The sequence below is a fragment of the Rattus rattus genome, chromosome 7 (genome assembly GCF_011064425.1).
Source record: "Rattus rattus isolate New Zealand chromosome 7, Rrattus_CSIRO_v1, whole genome shotgun sequence".
NCBI classification, from domain to species: domain Eukaryota; kingdom Metazoa; phylum Chordata; class Mammalia; order Rodentia; family Muridae; genus Rattus; species Rattus rattus.
In genome coordinates this window covers 93,362,111-93,380,516 of record NC_046160.1, presented here as the reverse complement: position 1 = coordinate 93,380,516, position 18,406 = coordinate 93,362,111, and the positions used below count along the sequence as shown (strand labels likewise).

The window sequence follows — 18,406 nt, the reverse complement described above, 5'->3', positions numbered from 1 at the left end:
GTCGTCTGCATTCTCAGCTCTGGAAATCCTTGGTGCGTGGACTCATAAACTTCCTCACAGCACATTTGTGCCTCTTTTGGACTCTGTTGAACAGAACAAGAAGTTTGGAGAAAAGGCTTGCCAGAAACAAAAACACTGCATTTTAATCTTTGTTTTTTGTTTTTTTGTTTTGTTTTGTTTCCTGAAAAGTCAAGACCCCATCTTTCTCCTTGCTATCTACAACTATTGCCATAGTGGGTCACATTCTGCTACACAGGTCAGATGAGAACAGATGTCTCCAGCAGGAAGATGTTGCTTTCATTTACTTTCCAAAAGAATCTGCCACAAGCCAGTGTCACCACAAACCGTTGTCACCACGTTCCTCCCTGCCAAACCCCACCAGCACCCCCCCCCAGAAAGATGGGCAACTCATTTAGCAAACTCCCCCTACCCCAAATAGAATTCTGATTCACACCTACAAGTGCAAAAGGCTTCCAAGGATGTATCTGAGATCTGGCCCCTGAACCCACTGAGATGTACTTGGAGCTTGGGACTTAAACTTGAGAAGGGACAGCAATAGGACCATGGCTAGGGTACAAACCACATGAGGGAGAAGACAGAGCCCAGGCAGTGGCAGCCATGCATCCTATAGAGGAAGACAGAGGGAAACGAAAGCACAGAGGACAAAGCTGGGGTTGACCAGGGGAAAGGCCTGGAGGGTTGCAGGTCAGACAGGCAGCAGGGTAAGAACCAGGTCAACCCTCTTTGCTTCAGCCGCGCTTGCTGCTGTCTGAAAAGGTTACCTCTGAACCTCTGTTTCTATGCTTCAGATACCCATGATGCCTCAGTCCCTGAACACCTGAGCCAGTGTCAGAGCTTGATCCTCTACCAGGGCTTCTGTGCCATGAAGTATGCGGTCTACGCCCTCTGTGTGAACTCACATCAGCACTCTCAGTGTCTGGACTGCAGAGACAGTGCCTCCTCCGAGGAGCTGGCCTTGGTGGAGCCAGGCAGGGATTCTCTCCCCTCCCCAGGTACAGAGCTTCCCTGCCCCTGGCATACGCAGACGCCTTCCCCAGTGACTGCTTTGTGTGGTTCGCACTTTCTTCCTTGATTTGAAAATGCTCAGGAATAATTATATACATTTGTTAACCTCCGCATCAGAAGGACCTGTTTACATCTTGATGGATCTTATTCTGATCATCTAGCATAGTATGTGCAAATGTTTTTCTTTTGTAGTAGACACCATAGTGAGAATAGCATTTCAGAGGCTGAAGAGCTGACCCTGTGGTTGGATGGTGGTGGTGCACACCTTTAATCCCAGCACTCAGAAGGCAGAGGCAGGTGGATTTCTTCTGCCTTTGAGGCCAGCCTGGTCTACACAGTGAGTTCAAGGACAGCCAGGGATGCACAGAGAAACCCTGTCTCAAAAACAACAACATAACAAAATAAAACAAAAAGCACTAGCTGGGCTGGAGAGATGGCTCAGTGGTTAAGAGCACTGACTGCTCTTCCAGAGGTCCTGAGTTCAATTCCCAGCAACCACATGGTGGCTCACAGCCATCTGTAATGGGATCTGATGCTCTCTTCTGATGTGTCAAAGGCAGCCGTAGTGTGCTCACATACAATAAATAAATATTATTAAAAAAAAAAAAAAAAAAAAAAGCACTGGCTGCTCTTTCAGAATCTCGTTTCTGTTCCCAGCACACATGACAGTGTTTAACTGTCTGTAACTGTTGTAGTCTCATGGGATCCAATGCCCTCTTGTACAGATGTGCATGCCAACAAAGCACCCACATACAAAAAATACATAAATACATAGATCATTTAAAAAATAGAAAGATCTCTCTCTCTCTCTCTCTCTCTCTCTCTCTCTCTCTCTCTCTCTCTCTCTCTCTCTCTGCTCACGTGCTCTTTCTCTCATTCTCTTCCTTCTCTCTCCCCATGGTGACTTCCCTGGCTTCTATCCTTGGGGCCAGTGAACTTGCCTGAGAGCATCTTCCCAGTAAACCTGTCTATGTATGTAAAATAATAATGATAATAATAACAATAATAATAATAATTCTTATCAACTCTGGTATAAACGTGGGAGTGCAGCGTATGTCTTTATGTATGTATGCATTAATGTATGTGAGATATAAATCGCAGCTTAGTATTAGGAAGCAGCACTCCAAGTGGAACAGACTTACGATTCTTTCTCCTTCCTTCCTTCCCTTCTTCCTTCCTAAGTCATACTGTGTAGTCAGTTCAAATGGAAACTGATGCAGCCTAGTCTGGCCTCTAACTCCAAACACTGTTTGAAGCCTCCAAACACTGGGATCGCAGGCATGAACTACCAAGCTTCCCTCTACTTCCCTTCCTTCTCCCCCTCCCCCTCCTCCTTCTTTTTTTAATTTTTTTTTAGATTATTTTTAATATATGTGGGTGTTTTGCCTTCATGTAGCTCTGTTACTATGCACATGCCTGGGGCCCACAGAGGCCAGAAAACAGCATCAGCCCTCCTTAGAACCGGAGATGCAGAGGTTGTAAACCATCTCTGTAGATATAGGGATTTAAACCCAGATCCTCTAGAAAGCAGCCGTGCTCTTAACCACTGAACCTTCAGCCCCTTCTTTTTTAGGGCAGTTTCATTCTGTAACTCAGGCTGTCCTTGAACTTGTGGCAACCCTCCTGCCTCAGCCTCCAGAATGCTGGGATCAGAATTGCACCACCACATTCTTGTGGGATAAGAGACCTAGGCAACCTGAGATCCTCTTTAAGCATCATGGGAAGTTAAAGTAGAATTGAGGGATAAGGAGTCCATGTTCTTTAATCCCTAGAGCTGAAATACAGAGCATTTGCCGTAGATGAGGAAGAATGTCGGAGTTTAGGAACAGAAGCACTGCATTGTTCAGTAGGCTGTGCTTTCTAACGTCGCTCTCCCTGGCTCTTCCTCGTCCGTCCTTAGGTGCTTCACCTCTCTTCCCAACATACCTGGCCAGGTGCCGACAGTATTTACAGCGCATCCCCGACTCTCTGTGCCTGGAAATTCTCGAAAACATCTTCTCGTTGCTCCTCATTACCTCCGCCGACCTTCACCCTGAGCCTCACCTGCCAGAGGACTATGCCGAGGGCGATGACATCGAGGGAAAGGCCCTTGGGGTTTGCGGTCTCCATCAGAGAGCCCTCAGCACATAGCTGCAACTGAGAGGAGGTCAGAGCGGGCTTCCATGGGACCCAGGGACCTCGCTCCTCCAGTGCCAGGCTGTCCGAAGGCAGAACCGAAAGACAGTTCACCAGGGCCTCACACACACAGCTTTTTGGACCTGAAGCACTTTACCAGTGGCCTGAGTGGATTCCTGGCTGACGAGTTTGCAATAGGAGCTTTCCTCAGCCTTATTCAGGAGCAGCTCAATGAGCTCAGCAGCCACAGGACTCCCGAGGAGACAGAACTACTGGAAGACCAGAGCTGTTGGGCAGCCAGAGGTGGACTGCAGGGCCGCCTGCACAGGTTCTCAAAGGTTCTCTCCGAGGCACAGTGGCGGTACAAAGTGGTTACAAGCAACCAGAGCTCAGGTGAGAGGAGGGGTCAGAACTAGAAAGTCTAGAAAGTAGGAAAGGAGAAAGCCCCAGCAGTGTGGGCAAGGGGCAGGCATGTGGGAACCACACCCTCATCCAGGGCATGTGTCATAGCAGCCCAGGGCACTGCTGCAAATCTTAATGAAGATCGCCCCACCTGGTTCCACAAGATCAACCTGATCACCCACCGTGCCTATGTTTGCTGTTTCAGAAGAGCAACCTTCCCGAAGATATCGGCCCACAGCCAAAAGGCATTCTAGTCTCCGCCGAGGTCGTAGGACCAGAAGGACCCGGGCAGGTGATCTAAAGAATTCTCTTCTCAGGCCTTGTTCCCAGTCACCTGACAAAGAGGCCTACGCATGCTTGTCGTCTGTTCTTTTAGGCAGAGCATATGGTCAAAAATACAAAAGCATCATCCCACTCCACGTCAGGCCTTAACAGTTTCCTACGTAGCCATGCAGAAACACAGCATGCCTATCCTTTCACATATTCCCAAGCACACGAGCGTGCACACACACACACACACACCTGCACACACACCTACACACACACACCTGCATACACACACCTGCACATATACACACACATACACACCTGCACATGCACACACACACACACCTGCATACACACACACACCTGCATACACACACACACACACACACACACACACACCTGCATACACACACACACCTGCATACACACACACCTGCACACACACACACACACCTGCACACACACACACACCTGCATACACACACACACACACACACACCTACACACACACACACACCTGCATACACACACCTGCACATACACACACACACACACACACACACAAACACACACACACAGAATGTAAACACTGAGTAGGGCAAGGCTGACGTGAGAGAAACCTGGGAAACTTTGTGGTGGTGTCACACAGCTCTGATGCTTCTCAGGTGATTGGTTTGGGACACAGGCTGAGTCTGTGTCCACCCGAGTCACACAGCCCAAGCATATGCACCCCATTTCCTTTTCTCCGCAGCTGACTCTACCCATGGGGCTGCCTCAGCAGGGGACCAAGGGGACACCCTTGGTGGGTGACACAGCCTCCATGAGGCCACACTAGGCCAGGCAGCCTCCATTGGCACTGAGGACACCGAAACTGAGCAGATTCTTCCCGCTGGGCTTTGAATCAAGCAGGCTTCTGCAGGCCACGGGCTACACTGTATTTCCTCCCTTTTCATATCTGAACACACATCCTCAATGTCAGAAAATGTCATGACCTCTTTGTGCCCCATTGTTTCCTGGTCCTGATAGTTGTGCCTTTGTTTGACCAAACTGTGGATAGTGCTTAGTCTTTAGATGTTGCTCACATGTTCCTAGGACTCTAAGACCCCACATGGTAAAAGCCATTGGTATAAACTGCCACCCAGAGAGTTCTGGAACATCATACCCACCCTCCATCCTGAGTCACCCTTTAGCCTAGTCTAGGCTGATCTTGGTTTGTAGTCTGACTCTGCACTTTGTACACTACATGGAGTTGCTGACTAAGTGATCTCTTACCTCTAGATGGCCGGGAACGAGGCTCCAACCCATCCCTGGAAGGTACAAGTAGTGAGCTGAGCACAAGTACTTCAGGTGTGTGCGTCCCAGCCAGCTGCTACCTGTAGACTGCTTGCCCTGGTGCACTCCTGCCACGCCCTGTGGTATAACACTAGAACTGAAGCTTTGTTCGATGTTTATTCTTGCAGATAGCAGCAGAAGTCACCTGGGAGGGGGAAAAGGCTCTCTCAGTTCAGTTATCCAGCAATGAGAAAAAGGGGACTGTTCAAGGGAGGTGGTTGGTCCTTATATCCTAAGACGGCAGTAAATGTTTAGTCTTTGTTAATGGGGTCATGACTGGCAGTTATTTAGGGAGAGAAAGAAGAGAAGGGCTTCATTAAGAAGCTCTTTCTGGGGCTGGGGATTTAGCTCAGTGGTAGAGCGCTTGCCTAGCAAGCGCAAGGCCCTGGGTTCGATCCCCAGCTCCGAAAAATAGAAAAGTAAAAAAAAAAAAAAAAGAAGCTCTTTCTAACCCAGGTAGTGGCGGTGCATGCCTTTAATCCCAGCACTCAGGGGGCAGGGGCAGTTGGATCTCTGTAAGTTTAAGGACAGCCTGGACTACAGAGTGAGTTCTAGAACAGCCAGGGCCACACAGAGAAACCCTGTCTTGAGTAAACAGCAATAATAGCAGAAGTCATTTACAAATCTTTTAGAGAAAACAGGAATATGGAGAGAGATGACAACTAGTTTTTTGCCCCATAATGTCTCCAACTTTCGTACACCCAACAGAAGGGAGTCTGAGTGCTGTGTCCGGGCAGGTGGAGGCAGACAACCGGTTCCAGCCCCAACCTCAGAGTTCGATCATCCCTATGATGTTCTCCCCGCCGGAGTCTCTGCTGGCATCCTGCATCCTCAGGGGGAACTTTGCAGAAGCCCATCAGGTAAGCAGAGCCACACCTCATCATGGTAAAGCCTGCTGAGTGAGCTCCTAACTGGCTGTCACATCCCACCTCAGGGAAAGCTAAATGTATGTGACACCAAAAGTACCTGGGCGTGCTCGCAGGATGTCCCACTGAGCAAAAGAAATAGAAAGGAATTTATAAGTGTTCGGGCCCTGTGTTCAGTACTGCAGGCTTAGAGACATTGAGTTATTTGTGTTCCTAATAGAAGTCGTATGTTAATAAAATAAAATACCCACAATCTCACTATCTCATAGCAGTAAAACTTTTTTTTCTTCATACTTCTCTGAACATATCTGTATTTTTATATAGTTAAAAATCAGAGCTGGTCATGGTAATGCACACCTTTAATCTCCACACAAGGGAGGTAGAGGTAGTTGGATATCTGAGTTTGAGGCCAGCCTGGTCTACAGAGCAAGTTCTAGGACAACCAGGGCTACATAAAGAAAGCCTGTCTTGAAAAAAATCACTTTTGGTAATAAACAGAATGACAATTCATTCACCACACAGCATAGAGGTAACAAACTGGAGAGCTCTGGTATATAAGGAAATTAGCAGTCAAAAGACTCAAGCTCTCCAAGCCTTGATCCTCCCTGGAGAATTGTTGCTCAGTATATAATCCTGCTTTTCCCACCTTATAGTGGCTAAGATTATACAGAAGTCATGAGAAGTGCAGGAACCATGTGTTGTTTAAACTTAATAGCATTAAGTACCACTTATGCTTCAAACACTCGGTGTGTTTTTTGAAAATTAATGCTGGTCCCTGACCAAACGTTTAGGTTAGAATTTTCTCTGATGTGACTGCAGTTGCTAAGTAGATCTAGGGGAAACTCTATGCTGAGATGATCTTTCCTTAATTCCCCCAGTACCTTTTAGAGTTCCTACTTTAATAAATAGGAACCTCTGGACAAGATAGGGGATCCCACCCCCCCACTCCCACCCCACCCCACACACACACTGTTTCTTTTTGGTTTTGTAATTCCACGGATTGAGCCAGGGCTCTCACACATGCTAGGCTTCACAGTGAGTTACACTCCTGGATCAGAAATGAATCCTGGATCTCACAGTTTGTTGTTGCTTCCCAACAGCTGGACTAGGAGTTGCATGGTGCTTTCTCCTCTAAATACCCTACCTACAGTTGTCTTCCTTTCCTTAAGTCTTAGGGTGTGTGTGTGTGTGTGTGTGTGTGTGTATTCTCAGAGAGGAGCCACACTCAACTGAGAAAATGGCTCCATAGGATCAGGCGATAGGTAAGCCTGTAGGGCATTTTCTTAATTAGTGATTGATGAGCTGAGCTACCCCTGGGTTCTGTAAGAAGCAGGCTGAGAAAGCAAGCCAAGAGGAGCAAAGCAGTAAGCAGCACCTCTCCATGGCCTCTGTACCAGTTCCTGCCCCCAGATTCCAGGCCTGCTTGAGTTCCTGTCCTGACTTCCTTCAGGGATGAACAGTGATATGAAAGTGTAAGCCAGATAAACCCTTTCCTCCTCAAGTTGCTTTGGTCACAGTATTTCATCATTGCAATTGAAAAGAGTATCATTAATTAAATTCCTGATCAAAAAAAATGTTTTCTGAAAAAAAAAAAAAAAAAAAAAAAAGAAAAGAAAAAAGGGGTTGGGAATTTAGCTCAGGGGTAAGGCACTTGCCAACAAAGCGAAAGGCCCTGGGATCAGTCCCCAGGCCCGAAAAAAAAAAAAAAAAAAGAAAAGAAAAAATGTTTTTTGTGTATTTAGATAGGTGCTTCCTCTGAAATCACTGATATTATTTGCTTATTTCCTACTGGACCTTTGGTTTGTGGACTTTGTAAAGCCCTTTTGGATTTGGTCTCCTAACATTCGGTGTCACCTGAGTGTAGTGGCTCATGACTTTAACCAGCACGTGGGGGGCAGAGGCAGGTGGAGTGAGGCCACATGGTCTACAAAGCGAGTTCCATGACAACCAGGGCTACACAGAAAAGCCCTGTCTCAAAAAAAATAAATAAATAAAATAAAATCCAATGCTTTCTAGTCCTGTAAAGTGGCCATCTTAGGTCCATGGTCTGATGAATTGGCCCAGCTCCCAGCATCTGTGGACCCACCACCGCCACACCCCTTCCTTTCTCATGACAGGTGGTGCTCATGTTCAACCTGAAGTCCTCACCTAGTGCCGGGGAGCTGATGTTTGTAGAGCGCTACCAAGAGGTGATCCAGGAGCTGGCCCGCGTGGAACACAAGATTGAGAACCAGAATTCTGATGGGGGTAACAACACTGTCCGGCGCACTGGCAGTGGGCGCTCAACTCTACAGGCCATTGGCAGTGCTGCAGCAGCAGGTTTGTCCTCCTTGCTGACATCAACAGTGGGGGACAGCTGAGGTGGTGGCTTAAGGGAAGAAGCCACCCAGATCATGAGAAGTTGACAGAAATGGCAGGACACGTGTCCTAAAAACCAGCTCTCCTGACACATTCTGAGCAGTTTCCCAACTGCACGAAGCCTCTCTGAAGAGGTTTCACATACCTGCCACCCAAGCCACCCAGGTTTATCCTCCACAGCTCAAGCTGAAGAGAGAGAGGTTTGCCCCAGTGCATTCTGTAATCACTCATGGGGCCTTTGGAGGATGTTAGGAGTAGCTCCCCTCCCTGCATTTGTCCACAGTAAGCTGTATCACGTGATTGTTCCTAAAGTTAAAAAAGAAAAAAAAAATCACTTCTTAACATGTGCAGCCTGGGAGCCACAGTGTGGTTCCCAGCAGTGGCAGCGTTCTCCAGCAGCTACCGTTCTTCTTTCTTAAAGTGAATCTTGTCCCACATTTTCAGCTCTCCTGCCTGTCCCCAGACTCAGGTTACCATCCTGTGTGCTTCCAGAAACTTCTCAGTGCCTACTTAAAATACATACTCAAGTCCTTGTGCTTGTTCAGCAAGTGTTCTTACCCAGTGAGCCATCTCCCCAGCCCCGATTTGAAACATATACTGGCACATCGTTTCAGTGTTTCAGACAGAAAGGGGCTGTGACAGAGTAGCATGGTGTATGGTTTTTAGCAGTGTGTTTTAGAGTGTGGCCCATGAATGGGCCCTAATGAAAGCCTAGCATGACATAGGTCCTGTGCAGAAGAGCCTCGGGCAAACTGCTTTCCACAGTACAGGTGGTAGGGAGAATCCCCCTAACCCTTGTGCTTTCCTCCAATGCTGCATATCCAGGGATGGTATTTTACTCCATCTCTGATGTGACTGACAAGCTCCTCAGCCCCTCCGAAGACCCCATCCCCACACTCCAGGAGGATTTTTGGATAAATGCTGCTCTCACGGAAACCAACAGTCCTCTTAGAGGGGTCCTGGAAGACCTCAGCCCCCCAGCCATGGCTGCGTTTGACCTAGCTTGTTGCCAGTGCCAGCTCTGGAAGACCTGCAAACAGCTCTTAGAAACAGCCGAGCGGCGGCTCAGCAGCAGCCTCGAGGGCCGGGGTAAGCGGGGAAGGAGGGGCTCATCTCCCTCCATCCCCTTTCACTCACTCATTCATTCATTCATTCATTCATTCTCAGTTGTGCCAAAGAGCTCATCAAACCTTTAAGAAGCTGGGAGGGGAGGACATGGAGAAGGTAGTAAGCATTAGTTAGTGCCCTCATCCTAATGGCATAAGTATAGACTACGAGTGTCTCTTCATATTCAAGACGGCAGCCTGCAGTCATTTAGGGAAATCCTTTTTTTATTTATCATTAACTTGAAGGAACTCAGAGGGTAACCAGGTTTATAGAGAAGAGCGATCCAGAGCAGAAGAGAGAGGAGGATGAACAGGAGGGAGGGACAAGGCTTATGGCATAAATGATGCCACAAAGAAACCCAGCAACTGCTACTTTGTAAAAAGAAAGCAACATACTTTAAGACTGAGAGTGGGGTGAGGGTGTAGCAGACTGGGGCCCTTGGTTCAATCTGTTGGCCTACAAAATCCAGAGAAACGAGTACCGTGAGACTACAGGCCCCTCCTGGTGAAGATGTTGACAGTAGCCTGAGACTGCTATAAATCTGTAGACCAGGGTACAGGAAAATGTCCTAGGACATGTACATGGAATTCTTAGAGCAGCGGGTTCCCTACCCGTGGATCACAACCCCTTTGAGAGTTGAACAACCTTTCATAGGGGTCACATACGACCATCGGAAAACAGGTATATTTACATTACAAGTCATGGCAGTAGCAAAATTACAATCATGAAGTAACAATGAAAATAATTTTACGATTGAGGGGTGACCACATGAGGAACTGTATTAAAGGGTCACAGCATTAGGAAGGTTGAGAGCCACTATCCGAGAGAAAGAGTATGGGAAGGTATATGAAGATAGCCTTGGGCAATTAGAAAAGACAAATCTGATTCCAGCGCAGGCCCGTGGCCGAAGAGAATAGGAAGACGAATCCCCAGGAAGTGTCCCTTTGTCTTTGGCCAACAAATCCCACAGAAATGCCAGAGATTCTGAACCTGCTGCTGATGGCTGAGGCATCTCACCAAGGTAGTTCTGGAGCCTGAGGCATGGCATGCACCAGGTCAGCTTGCTGTCACCCAAAGTGACACAAGGTGTACCTTGCCATTACTGTTAGAAAAGATAAGATTACACAAGAAACTGCGAAACGGAGCATCAGCTCTGAAATCCATTTTCTCTTTTGTCTACTTCAGGTCGAAGGCTAGACCAGGTCGTCCTGAATCCTGATGGGATGCAAGGTTTTCCATTTGTCCTGCAGCAAATTAGTAAGATTCTCAGTTATCCACTTACGGTAACAGGACTAACAAAATCAGGTAAGTTGCTTTACTCCACCATCTTTGCTTCTCCTGGTCTTGGAACAATGGGTCTGTAGACATTTTTTCCTTCTCTTTCTTTTCGCATGCTTCCCACAGAGACTCTAGAAGAAAGAGGAGGAGGTGCTCCACGGTGCAGCATCTCTGAGCTGCTTCAGATGTGCTGGCCCAGCCTCACTGAGGATTGCATTGCCAGCCACACCAGCCTTTCCCAGCAGCTGGATCAGGCTCTCCAGTCGCTGCGAGAGGCTTTAACGCTGTCAGGTACAGGTCCGTCTGCACAGGAATAGATAAGCAAAAAAGAGCAGGAGAAAAGGGAGGTGAGACAGCCAAGGATGTGTGAGCATTTTAGAGCAGAAGCTCTGCCCTCTAGAGCTGGGCTCAGTCAGCCCTTTCTAGCCAAGGAAGGCACATCTCAGAACTGCACCTCCTTCCTCAGCTCAATTGGAAGGACACTTGACACTCTTACTAACAGGTACATTTTTTTTAACTCCTGGTAAGAAATATACCTAGCTGGTACAAGGTAGGTTTTGGCCAACCCTCCTCAAAAAACTTCATATGCTCTTCATAAAGATGCTTCACCCCAGAGACAGCAGGGTCATAAGAGATCTATATGGCCTGCTTTTGTTAGACTCCAGGCTCTTTCTGGCTGAGATCACTTGGTCATATGGCTAAACTGGGATTTATATTTATCTGTCTTGTCTACCTTCTAAGTGAGGTTTTTACATATTCATGTATGTCCTATAGATACCCAGTGTACTTATGTAGAAAGCTCAGTTACATATTGGGTCACAAATTGATCCAAAGCTGAGAGGCCAGAGAGATGGCTCAGTGGTTAAGAGTACTTCTTCTTCCAGAGGACCCAAGTTTAGTTCCTGGCACCCACATTGAGTGGCTCACAAACACCTGAACTCAAGCTCCTGTTGGTCCCACATCATCTTCTGGCCTCTGCAGGCACCCAAAATCACATAAATTGGCACATATGTAAAAATGAAAACTGAGCCCATGTGAGTAGCCCATGCCTTTAATCCCAGCACACAGGAAGCAGAGGCAGGCAGATCTCTGTGAATCTGAAGTCAGCCTGGTCTACAGAGCAAGTAATTCCAGGATAGCCAGGGCTACACAGAGAAACCCTCTCTCAAAAACAAACCAACAAATAAATAAATAGGATATTTCTTTTTAGAAATTGACTCAAAGCTAGAAGCATAGAATAAAGCAAGATCTCTTCTCCCACCTGAATTCCTCACAGAGCCCAAGAGTACTCCACTCACTTGCCTAGTGGAGCAGGCAGCCCAGAAAGCCCCTGAGGCAGAGGCCCACCCCGTGCACATCCAAAGTCAGCTGCTCCAGAAGACCCTGGGAAAACAGACACTGGCAGGCCCCAGACAGACTGACTATGTGGGAGCCTTCTTCAGCTACTGCAGCAGCCTGGCTAAAGTCCTCCTTCGGAGTTTGAGCTCAGACCCTGGTGAGTAGTGAGAAAGATATGGAGTCATGACTGGCAGTTATTTAAGGAAAGGAAGAGAAGGGCTTCATTAAGAGGCTCTTTCTAACACAAGCATTGGTGGTACACCCTTTAATTCGAACACTCGGGAGGCAGAGGCAGGCAGACCTCTGTGAGTTTTAAGCCAGCCTAGTCTACAGAGTGCGTTCCAGGATAGCCAGGGCTATACAAGGAAACTGAAAAAAAGAAGTTCTTTCTAGTTACATAATAGCCAAGGATATCAGATTTGTAAATCTCTTACTACTCTGTTTTATGCATCTCTCTGCTAAGTAAAAATATCCAGCTCTTGGAAGTTCTCAGTAACATCTCATGAAGTTGGTGCCTCAGAAACATCTCTGAAGCCAGGTGTAGTGGCACATGCCTCTGATCCTAAAACTTGGAGTGCAGAGGCAGAAGGATCAGGAGTTCCAGTCCAGTCTGGGCTATATAATAACCTGTAACAAAACAAAACAAAAAATTCCGTCAGGCCTATGGTCCATTGTGGGTTTAAGAGCCCAGTAGAAAACTCAGGCTTTTTGGCATGAGTCCTAGATTCTTCCTGGAGTTGGTAGTAAATTCCAGGTGAATGAATGAAAATGTGAAATTTTAAATTTTCCAGATTCCCAACCTTTTTAACTACCAATGTAATGCCATAAATGGTTTGACAGCTCATGGCTAAAACACAGATGCATGAAAATACGGTATAATCTTACCTTTGGGTTCTGTACATAAGATATCAATAATACATCAATGTTTAAACTTAGATCCTATCCCGTGGTAACCCATTATGTGCATGCAGGCATTCCAGGAGCCAAAACACTTCAGGGCATCCCAGAGGCAGATGCTCAAACTGTCAGCTTCATCGGCAGTCAGGTTACAGTGAGCATTGTGTATGGATGGTGGCTAGACTGGCCACTGAAGTGTCTGGGCTGGAAGGCTTTAAGGCTGTGATGTAGAGTAACCTTGTGTCTGGGGTGACCTCCTGTGAGTCAACAGAAGACTGTTCTCGCTCACAGTAGACTCATCCATCCTCGGAAACAGAGCCCTGAGCAGTTGTGCCCAGCAAGGCAAACCAAGATTATTTCTTTACTCTCTCAGATAATGTGGAGGTCAAGGTTGGAAATCCCTTTGTTCTCCTGCAGCAGAGCTCTTCCCAACTGGTGTCACATCTCCTGCTAGAAAGACAAGTTCCCCCCGACAGGTAAGCCTCACATGTGAAAATTTTTATTCTTTCATAGCAGGCTCAAATTCAACAACCTTCCTTTCTTTCTCTCTCGCTTCTGCTAGTGTGACTAGTAGGAGACTAATGGTGACTTCTTACCGACAGATAAGCAAAGGCAGAGGTCATGTAGCCTGTAGGAAAATAAGCATTCTCAGAGACTATTGCTTGTAAGGTATAAAAGTTGTTATAACTCCTGTGGGAAAGCACTTTATCATTATCTACTAAGATTAAAAATTGTTCACAAATGTCCAATAAATATTTGCAAAAGTAGCGAACATCCTTAACCACCAGGGAAATGCAAACTAGAGCTACTTTGAGATTCTACCTCATGCCATTCTGCGATCAGAAAAGCATGTGACAACAATATCTGGTGAAGGTGAGGGAAGCAGGGATCTTCATTCAGCCCTGGTGGGAGAGGAAGCTGGGGTAGGCAGTGTGGAAGGCGGTGTGGTGCTTTCTCTAAGATCAAAAAGCAGGACTACTATATGACCTAGCTACACCATTCTTGTGCATCCAGGACACTCTGCTGTGCCTCAGAGATACTTACACAGCCATGTTTGTTGCTGACTTATTCACAACTACAGGAAATGGGACAGTTGGGGTGTTTATTAGCAGATGAGTGGACAATGAGAATACACTACATGTGCACAATGGAAGCCACTTCTCTATAGAGAAAGATGAAGTTACAGAAAAATGGATGAATGTCCAAGTGTTATATTAAAGGAAGTAACACAGACTCGGAAAGACAAATACTGTATATCCTCTGCATATACAGATCCTAGCTTTGGATTAATATATAATTTTATGATCATAGGTCATATAACTAGAAAGGGGACAAGATGGGAAGAAGAGGTTTGATAGCTGGGTATTGTGTCAGATACACAGGATATTAAAACAAGGGACAGCCAGGGGGCGGTGGCTTTAATCCCAGCATTTGGGAGACAGATGCAGGTGGATCTCTCTGAGTCTGAGGCCAGCCTGCTCTACAAAGTAAGTTCCAGGATAGCCAGGGCAACACAGAGAAACCCTGTCTAGCTACTAAAGTTGAAAGAGGTGGGGGCCAGCAGATAGAGAAGAGTCAAAGAGAATGGTCCACAAAAGGAAACTATAAAAACATCATAATGAAATCTATTATTTTGTGTGCTATTTAAAATTAAGCAAATTGATGGGTCTTTTAACTTAGGGATCCATGTTGGGGACTTTATCCTGACACTTGGTTGTACATATATGAAAAGTATACATGTGCAACGGACCAGAAGCCCCCATGGTCCACTAAGATGGGGTGCATTAAGTTATATAATACTTTATAGCTATAGAAAAATCACCTCCCTATAGAAGGCTATGAATGGATCCCTCAGATTGTGAAGTGAAAAGAAGCTGTGTAGCATGTCTGGGGAGCTGCCTCTTAGATGACTCTCAAAAGAATGACTAAGAGCTTTCATTCCTTTTTGCTGTGCAGCAACACCTGCCTGCAAGCCCAGCATTTGGGAGGTAAAGTCAGCAAGTGTAAGGCCAGCCAGGATTACACAGTAAATCCTAGTCTAAGATAAATGAGCGAATGAACGAACAAAAGACTGGGTGATGGTGCCTATGTGCTCAGGCCTCACATGCATTCTCTTCTCTTCCACCAGGTTGGCAGCTCTTCTTGCCCAAGAGCATCTCAACCTAAGTGTGCCTCAGGTCATTGTCAGCTGCTGCTGTGAGCCCCTTACTCTTTGCCTGTCTCGACAAAGCCAGCAGGCCTCATCCCTCACGGCCCACCTAGGCATGCTGGCTCACGGGCATGCCTCCCACCTTCTGGATGGCCTGCCCCTCTCTGTACTGGGCTCCCCTAGACCGAGCGAGAATCCCTCAGCAGAAAGAAAGTCTGATTCCTCCCCAAAGGAGTCCCTCCCAGCCTTCACCGCCTCTGCCTTGGCTTTCCTTAAGTCTCGCTCAAAGATACTGGCCATGGTGGCCTGTCTGCGGGCTTCCCGGGGGACAAAGGTCAGCAGGCCCAGCCTGTCTTGGAAGGAACTGCGTGGTCGCAGGGAGGCACCTCTGACTGCAGAGAAGGTAGCCCAGGAGTGTGAGCACCTTCTGGAACAGTTTCCTGTGTTTGAGGCCGCCCTCCTGGCTAACTGGGAACCTCTGCAGCAAGCGTCCGAGTCAAGACCAAGTCTGGCAGCCAGTCTCTGTGGTCAGGCCAGGCTCTCTACTGTGCTTCTGGGCCTACATTCTACTCTGGCCCAGGATGTAGTAACTGAGGCCTTTGAGGAAGCTTTGGTGGCCAGAGATTGGCCACGGGCCCTTCAACTCATTGACGTGTATGGGCAAGACTCGGACGACCTGAGCAGTGTACGGGATTCGGTCCTGACCTGTGCTACTGTGTGTGGTAAGCAGGACGCTCTCCCTCCCCCTCTCCTTGGCACTAACATCACTTAGCATTCACGGTGGTGTGATCACATGTAATCTTTATAGCAACTCTAGGGAGACTATAATCTCACTTTACAATGGGTGTTGTAACCAATGTTTTCAATCCTGCATATCAGAATTGTCAAGTGTGTAGATGACAATCTGGGCCTGCCTTCAGAGGCCCAGGATGGAATTCAATTAAGTGGTACCTTTAAAAGAGACCTTAGCAACCTTTTCCTACAGAGTCCTTTTAGACCACATGGTCTTTGCTATGCCATTCTGCTAGTGCAGCATGAAGAAGGCAGCCAGAGGCCACAAATACAGGGACTGGAATGTCCGCAAGCTAATAGAACTGCTTATGCAAAATGAACAGTGAGCCGGGCCTGGTTATCAATGCTCATAGCCCTGCACTTGGGGAGCTAAAGAAAGTTTGGGGCCAGCCTTTCTCAAAACAAAACAAGGGACTAGGGAGATGGCAAGGTGAAGAAAGGGCTTGCTGCTCAAGCATGAGAATCTAAGCTTGGATCCACAGCATCACATAAAAGCCTCGTGTGGTCCAGCATACAACTGTTAACCCCAGAACTTGGAGACAGAGACAAGTAGATCCTAGGGGCTATCTGGCCAGCCAGTCAAACCAAAAACCATGCTCCAGGTAGATGAAAGACAGGTTTCAAAACTAAGGTCTGAGGCCAGTGAGATAGTTTAGCTGTTAAAAGTGCAGTGACCAGGGGTTGGGGATTTAGCTCAGTGGTAGAGCGCTTGCCTAGGAAACGCAAGGCCCTGGGTTCGGTCCCCAGCTCCGAAAAAAAGAACCAAAAAAAAATAAAAAAATAAAAAAAATAAAAAAAAAAAAAAAAAAAAGTGCAGTGACCTGAGTTTGAATCCCAGAACTGACATAAAAGTAGGAGAGAACTGACTCCCAAGACTGACCTCTGCCATGGTATACATGCAGCTGTACTACGTACACATATATCATACATAATAATATAAATAAGATTTTTAAAAAGCTAAGGTAGAGAGTAATAGAAGATACCCAACAGCAACTTCTAATCTCATGCACACATGCACACACACGCATGCACACACACACACACACACACACACACACACCCCAAAAAAGTAAATGGAAGAGCATGAATAATCAATATAGAAAACCAATGAGCTGTAGTGCTCCACTGGAGAGAGCAAACGCCAGATGTGCTGTTCAGGGTGGCTCTGTTGTAGAAACAAAGCTACCCTTTGAAAGGAAAATGGCCTCCAAGAAGGTTAAGAAACCCACTAAAAGAACTGCATGATATCAATTGCTTGGGGTCTATGTTTTTGTGTCTCTAAGATCAAATTTATGAATGGGTGTGGGAAAGAGAGAGTTCTACTTGGTGACAGGATATTTAGGGAATAAAGCTCTTTTACCTACAATAACGTGTATATATAGGATGCAGGGTGAAAATTTTAAGGAGCACAAAAGCCCTACTGACAAGATGAGTTTGCAAAGGCACCAGATATGCAGTAGAACAAAATATTAGAAGCCTGCCTGCCTTCTTTCCTTCTCTCCCTCCTTCCTTCCTTTCCTCTCTTTTGTCCTTCCCCTCCTTCTCTCCCTTCAGAAAGTCATGACTGTGACAGGTTTGCATAAAGGCACACTAGGAGCAGAGGGTTTCTCTCTGTCATGTAATGGTTCCAGTATAAGCCTAGTTCCAGTCACGTGGATTGAAGGACCCTCCACGATCCTGTGTCATAAGATAGAACAAAGCCCTCTGAACTTGGGCCTTTGAGCTCCTTTGTGTCGGGCTTGCTGCCCTTGAACATTGTTCTGTCTTACAGACAAGGAAGGTTGGCAGTACCTGTTTCCCGTGAAGGACGCATCCCTGAGAAGTCAACTGGCCCTACGGTTTGTGGACAGGTGGCCCCTGGAGTCCTGCCTGGAGATCTTGGCTTACTGTGTTTCAGACATGGCTGTCCCAGAAGAACTAAAATCTGAGCTGCAGAGGAAACTGATGGAGCTGCGGGTCTACCAGAAGGTAAAGACTGTGGCATTGAGACAAAAAAGTGGAAGACTCTTGTGGGACGTGTGTCATATTCAAGCTGAAGAGGCTCAGGGAGACAGTCCCAGGTCAACTACATAACCAGAATGCAGTAACTCGAACCTCCCTGTGGCCTAGAACAGAGCCTGGAGCTCACCAGGCAAGGTGTCCATGGTCAGGGATAAGGGTCTCCTGTGCCTCACTTACGTGCTATGGTCCTCAGGACATTCAGGTTGGGAGAACTTCTTGGGTAGAGTTTTGAGATGGAAAAACTGGGGACAAGTGACCCCAGGAGGCCAGACTGTCCTCACTAGTGAGAGCTTCCTATCCTGACTGCTGGTCAGACTTTCCCCCGATTTTAACTCCTGGTGAACTTTATTGTCTCTAGACAACGTTTGCTCATTTGCTTTCTTCCCCCTCTTTCCTGGAAAGTTCAGACAGCTTGACTCGGGGGAGGAGCTCTAGAGACAGCCCTTCCATAGACATACGACTTGTTCATGGAGGGAAC

The 18,406-nt window shown here is 47.0% G+C and overlaps 1 protein-coding gene across 1 annotated transcript in view; it reads left to right on the top strand.

Annotated features, from left to right (window-relative positions):
* The window catches only part of Zfyve26 (zinc finger FYVE-type containing 26), a 61,693-nt gene that overhangs the window by 12,150 nt on the left and 31,137 nt on the right, over positions 1-18,406 (top strand). The window contains 14 exon segments of the mRNA XM_032908020.1: positions 810-1,013; positions 2,927-3,100; positions 3,103-3,534; positions 3,749-3,835; positions 5,089-5,157; positions 5,851-6,002; positions 8,126-8,327; positions 9,192-9,455; positions 10,659-10,778; positions 10,878-11,042; positions 12,028-12,246; positions 13,360-13,462; positions 15,115-15,857; positions 17,699-17,895. Of these exon segments, the coding sequence (XP_032763911.1) occupies positions 810-1,013; positions 2,927-3,100; positions 3,103-3,534; positions 3,749-3,835; positions 5,089-5,157; positions 5,851-6,002; positions 8,126-8,327; positions 9,192-9,455; positions 10,659-10,778; positions 10,878-11,042; positions 12,028-12,246; positions 13,360-13,462; positions 15,115-15,857; positions 17,699-17,895 (3,131 nt within the window).